This window comes from Oryx dammah, unplaced genomic scaffold (genome assembly GCF_014754425.2).
Source record: "Oryx dammah isolate SB20612 unplaced genomic scaffold, SCBI_Odam_1.1 HiC_scaffold_2, whole genome shotgun sequence".
Lineage (NCBI taxonomy): Eukaryota > Metazoa > Chordata > Mammalia > Artiodactyla > Bovidae > Oryx > Oryx dammah.
This window is the reverse complement of record NW_024070186.1, coordinates 198,122,614-198,128,400: the sequence shown is the minus strand read 5'-3', so window position 1 is coordinate 198,128,400 and position 5,787 is coordinate 198,122,614. Positions and strand designations below refer to the sequence as shown.

Here is a 5,787-nt window from a genome sequence, read left to right as displayed (position 1 = left end):
CCCGGGCGACCCGGGCCTCGCGCACCTGGGCGCTGCCCGCCCCGGCGGCGCGGTCCCGCCCCGGCGGCGCTCAGGCCCGGCCTGCGCTGCCCGCGCGCGCCCGGGTCCCCGCCGCGCCGGACGTGCGCAGGGCGAGGAGCAGAGGTCTCGCTGACCGGGTCCCTGTCCGAGCAGCCGACCTGCCGGGGTTCACCGAGGGAGGCCTCGGCGTGGGAGCTTGTGGTGGGGAGGGGGGCGACGAGCGCGTCATTTCCCGAAGATCGTGGCTCGCGTCTCCTCTTTCTCCTCGTTGAGTGGGGGTCTCTTCTTCTAACTGGAAACAGAGGCCTTTCGCTACTTCTGTTGAGTTCCGGACACCGCGCGCTTCCACACACCTGCCCCGCCACCTGGCCTCGGGTCTGCGTTGGGAAAGCACGGTCGCTCCGCCCTGGCCCCCCGTCCCCTGTCCCCCGAAGCAGTGTCCTCACTCGCCACGTGTCCCGGAGCCCTCAACCAAGCGGCACTCGCCCCTTCTGCCCACATTCCGGGAGCAGCCTGCGGCCGCGTTGCTAGAAGTCCCCTGCTCTCCGTCTCGTGTTCGTGATTACGCTCTTGTTTGCCTTCCCCACGGTAGGGTAGCCTAGAGGAGTGAGGTCCTCCCCCTGACAGTCCATTCAGAGTTGACTGCCACTCAGCCCCCTCTTGCCAGGCGCCTGTTCTCCCGAGGTCCCGGGACTCGCATGTCCGCATGCATCCCATAGTGACGGATCAGTGGCTTGGCTGCCCATCGCCCTCCCCTCACCCCTTTGTTGGCATCGACCAGGTTTTGCCAGCACAGTGGTTGCTGCCCAGGAGTCTTAATGAAGTGTGGCCGAATGCCTCGCCTGCCATCTCTGAAGCCCAGTCCGCAAGCCTGGTGTCTTTGCTGGCTGGTGGGGGGTAAGCAGGTGGGAGGGCCTGGAGCACTGAAGGTGGGCTGTGCGGGTGGGTGGGGCACACCAGCGGCTTGTTGAATTGTGGATAGTTGCCTCCTATCCGAGAACTTCCCTCCCTGGGTCCAGTAGGGATGTTTGAGCTCGGTAGAGGGTGTCAGCTCTTACAACTTAAAGCTGGACCTCTTGGTATTCCAGAATAAAACATTTACTGGTTCAGAACCACAAGTGAGGCTTCTCGCCCAAGCGCGTTTGTGCCTCGTGTGCTTGAGCAGGGCTGGCCTTTAAGGGACAGCTTCCAAGTTCAGCATCGCTCACTTTCAAGGTAGTTGCTAAAAATGGGAGTTGAATCGCGGCTCCTGGGGAAGTTGGTTCCGGGGCTTGCTGCGTTCCAGCCCTTTCTCCAGCCCTGCGGCTGAGGCTGCCGCCAAGTGAGGTCGTTTTCCGGACCATTCTTTGTCCACTGCGGTGCGTGCTTTCACTCTCAGGCTCTGCCATAGCTGGAGAGTTTGTTTACAGTCTCAGGCAACCTAGGATTCCTGCCTGTGTCCTGGCTGTTCCTGAGTCTAAAGGTTTCTGGATGGACTTTCTGGACAGCAGGTCCAGTCCGCACGGGAAATGGAGCCCCGGCCAGTGGGGACGGTCCTCTGCGTGGCTGCTTCTCGGGGCAGTAAACAGTGACTCACTCTCCTCTCTGCTCCCCGCCTCCCTGTCCTCGCTGGTGGAAGATGCGTTGCTCTGGTATTTACTTTTGCTTTTTATAAAGTCACAGACTCGTGTTTCCTCTTTCTTACAGTTTCAGGAAATTGAGAGTGTCATCTTACAGCTGTAGAATTTTAGAGCAGGTAGAGATGAACCTGCAGGGTCTCAGTCTACAGACACACAGCTCTCCCCAAGGAAACAGCCTCGCGGCGCCTCACCTGCCAGAGGGGCGGGCCCCACGCCCAGTGCCTGGTGTGGCTGGCCTGCCTTTCTGCGCTGCCCACCTAGGTGCCTGGGGCAGAGGGGCAGAGAGGAGACAGGGTGGAACGCCCCAGGCCCCTCCCTCATGCAGGCGCTGGCATCTGCTCATGCAGCGGGCCTCCCACCTGCCAGGAGTCGCAGGGAGTGGGGAGGTGAGAGCGCCCCTGCCCTCTGCCCATCGAGGGAGGCAGGCCTTGGACAGAAAGGCCAATGCTGGTCCTGAGCGCCTCCCTGGATGCGTGCTCAGGAGAGGGCGCCCACCGCCCACACGTGAAGCGAGGGAAGGAAGGGGGCAATGGCAGAGGGGCAGGAGCTTGGAAGCGGGAGGATCCCCGGCACAGATGGGTGGGGGGCTTCAGGAAGCTCGTGGGGGCGGCCTGGCATGGTAACAGGTGGCCCTGGGAGTGTCGGCTTCAGGAGGGACTCCCCCTGCCTGCTTGTGGGAGCTAAGGCACTGGGATGGGAATCCAGACCAGACTCGGGGGCCCGTGCCCAGGCGGTGCCGAGGGGCTGCAGCATCAGTGGGGACGCAGGCCAAGCCAGCAGGTGGGTGTGGAGGGGAGGGGGCACCTGGGGCCGCCACCCAAGCTGGAGACCCAGGAGGAGCGCAGTGCGAGAGGGGGTGTCTCCAGGGCCGTGCAGGCTGGGGTGGTCCACGGTCATCGTGTCCCTGGCTGGACAGAGAGGTGGGGCTGGTCGGAGCCCTGGTCGGCCCCGCGGGGCTGGGGCAGAGCAGAACCCCCTGCCGCGGGGGCTCCAGGGTAGCAGGTGCCCTGCCTGAAGCTGGGTGGCAGGGGTGGGGCGGTGTTCAGCCTTCTGTCAGCCATGCCTGAGTCACCTCTGGACGTGGCCAGGATGACACAGCTTCCTCGGGCTGCAAAGGCAAGGTGACCAGACGCCCTCCAGGCCAGGCAGACAGTCACGTCTTGCCGGAGGGCAGCCAGCCAGGGCCAGCCTGCAGGCTGGGTGCGGGCCGGGCCGGTGGGGTGGCCGGCAGGGCGCGGCGGGACACACCCCCGTCTCAGGGAGCTGGCGCAGGCGGTGGGCGCCCTCCCAGCTCTGGGACCTGCCTCTGCCGGCTCCTTCCGGGGTCGGATGAGTCGGCGGGTGCTTGTTCGGCAGACAGGCTCCCGCTGTGGCACCAGCCCGAGGGGGCAGTCGGCTAGGGGTCTGTCGAGAGGAGGCCCCCAGTCCCCAGAGCAGAGGCAGCCCGGCATGGTGGTTCTGGCTTTGGGGTTCACTCTCGGCTGCCATGCCCCCCGGACACCCCTGAGGCCTGGCAACGGAAAGTCCCCTCCGACCCCCTCTCTCGAGCTGAGTGCCGCGGGCGTCGGGAGCCTGCCCTGCTCGACGCTGATGCTGGAGACTCGGCTTCTCCTGCCTGGGCTCACGGCCTGGGCTTGCAGACTGTTTGTGCAGTCCAGTGAGAATCTGAGACTCTTGAGGCCCCTTTGCTCCTGGCTGATCTAAGCCCAGGGCTGCCCAGGTGGGTCGTGCCCCCGTTCGCCATTGGCTGCCCTGATAAAGAACGGGTTTCCTGGACCCCAGCCCCTGGCCCGGTTCAGTGAGGGCTGGAGCACACAGGAGCCGGCCAGGCCGTGCGTCACCCCGGGAGCCAGGTCTCAGCTGCGGCAGGGACTTGCGAGGAGGAGGGCAGGAAGTGATCCTGGCCCCGGCTCACCTGCCTGCTGGAAGGGCAGTTCTGCGCTCAGACCCGGGCGCCCTGCCCTGCCCGGCTTCTCACGGGCCCAGAAGGGGAGGGATGCTCCCGAATTTACCGCAGACCGCGTGGTCCCCTGTCTAGGCCGCTGGGTCCCCTTCCCTACAGAGGACGTCCTCTTTCACGTTCAGCTGGACATCGGAACGGAGTTTCGGGCTTTGGGCTGAAAAGCCGCCTCAGCCGACGGTTGGCTGGGAGGCGCTCCTGGGAGAGGTGCTGGCTGCGCACTGCACCAGCGGCTCCACGGGGCAGGACGGGGCAGAGCAGCCCCATCCAGTGTCCCAGCCTGGCGCGGGCCTGGCTTCGCGGGTGGCAGCACCAGGATGAGCCGCTGGCCGGGCTGTCGGGAAGGTGTGTGGAGGGTCCAGGCTCCGACGCAGCAGCGCTGGCCCTGGGCGCCCTGCCTGTCCCTGCCCGCCGTCTCCCCTGGCCGGTTCCCGCCTCTGAGCTCTGCTGGCCCGCACAGCTGCAGGGTCACACACACCCTTTCAGGGCAGCTCTTCCCAATCAACTGTTCTACAAACTCTCGTTCACACCTGCAAAACTCTTCTCTGAACCTCTTTCCAAAAGCAAGCTATTGTTTTCTGAAGCCTGAAGTGACATGAGTTCGGTTCTGGGGGTGTTTTGGGGAGAGCCGAGTAGCCTGCCACTTGTGTTCCCTTACCGAGTCCACGGAAGGGCTCCGCCGACCCACAGCCTGACTTCGACGTGAGCCTCCAGGCCCTGAGGGCGTTGGAAGCTGAGCGCTAACGCGCCCGGGTCTGTGGGGGTCGTGACGATGGGCAGGGCCGCCGGCATCTGCTTGCCTGGGGCTCGCCCCACTTCCCCTGGGGTGAGCGCCCAGGGTCAGGGTGTTGTCTCCCGGTGTCACCAGAATGGCCCAGCTGAGGACGCTTGGCACTGGGCCCTTGGTTCCGATCCCCTCGTTTTTCAGAAGAGAAGGCCAAGGCCCACAGAGAGGAGAGGGTGTCGCCCGCGGCTCATCTCAGAGGCTGGGGACCAGCCCCTCAGCTCCGTCTGGTTGGGTGGGGTCCTGAGGACTGAGGGCAGGCCCCGGGGGGACCCCAGCCAGGCTGCCCTCCCCCAGGTCCTGGGCCAAGAGGCCAGGCAGTGGACTAGGTGGGCTCAGCACCAGCAGACGTGGGGCCTGGGGGTCTGCGGCCAACTTGACCGGGTGGACGGGGGTGCTGAGCCCACGGGGTGCCGAGCCCCAGTCCCGTGTGTGTCCTGGGCCCTGGGTGCCCCCCCCGGCAACGTCACAGTGGGCAGGTCCCCTGGGGAGGCGTCCCTGGGAAGGCGCTGGCGTCCCGGCCAGGCTGGCGCGTCCCTGAGGGTCTGCTTAGTCCAGCACAGGCCCCCTGCCCTTCCTTTTCCCACCGGGGGTGGGCGGGGCCTCCGCCTGTGGGAATGTGAGCCCAGCTCTGTAAACAGCTGGTGACTCACCGCCCAGCTATGCCCTGGCGTGCTGGGAGCGGGCTGGAATGATAGCGGCCCCTCCTCGCTCGACGTGGAGAAGTTTCTCATGGCCTCTCAGCCGCCCGGCCTGCCGGCCCTCCCGGTGGCTTCTCCAGGCCAGGGCTGACTCCCAAGCCGGAGGGAGGGGTGGCCCACGGGGCGCCCTGGGTCCCCAGGGGTCAGGCCACAGTCAGGTGGCAGCTTTCACCTCCTGTGGGGTCATGTGGGTGGCCGTGTGTCCACCAAGGACACACGCGTGAGCTCCAGGGGGCCCCGGGGCCCAGTGCACAGACCCGGGTGCTGAGACTGTCTGGTGCTGAGGGGTGGGCGGGCCGCCAGAGGCGGGGCCAGTGCCTGGGGGGGGTCCAGGCGGGGCCACCGTGAGGGTCTCGGGCTGCAGGGGGAGACTGCCCAGCAGGTCCCCCTCACCTTGAGACGGAGCCTCTGCTGCGGCTCCGCCTCTGGCCCCAGACCCTCCTCGGGCGTCTCTCTGCTCAGTTCACCTCGTGGCATTCGGAACCAGGGGGTGGGCCCCGGTCCCGTGAGCCCGAGACCCCTGCATGCGTCGGGCTGGGTCCTCTGCACCCTTCCCCCGCGTCGGGCCTGAGGGGCCTGCTTGCCACCCCACGACCTGTGCTGTCGGGCTGGGTCCTCCGCACCCTTCCCCGCATCGGGCCTGGGGGGCCTGCTCGCCGCCCCACGACCTGTGCTGTCGGGCTGGGTCCTCCGCACCCTTCC

The 5,787-nt window shown here is 66.5% G+C and overlaps 1 protein-coding gene across 1 annotated transcript in view; it reads left to right on the top strand.

Annotated features, from left to right (window-relative positions):
• Positions 1-70: 70 nt before the first annotated feature.
• Positions 71-5,787, top strand: part of MAFK (MAF bZIP transcription factor K) — a 10,010-nt gene continuing 4,293 nt past the window's right edge. The window contains exon 1 of the mRNA XM_040231935.1: positions 71-1,652. Within this exon, the coding sequence (XP_040087869.1) occupies positions 1,640-1,652 (13 nt within the window). The 5' untranslated portion in view covers positions 71-1,639. The remainder of the gene's footprint in view (positions 1,653-5,787) is intronic.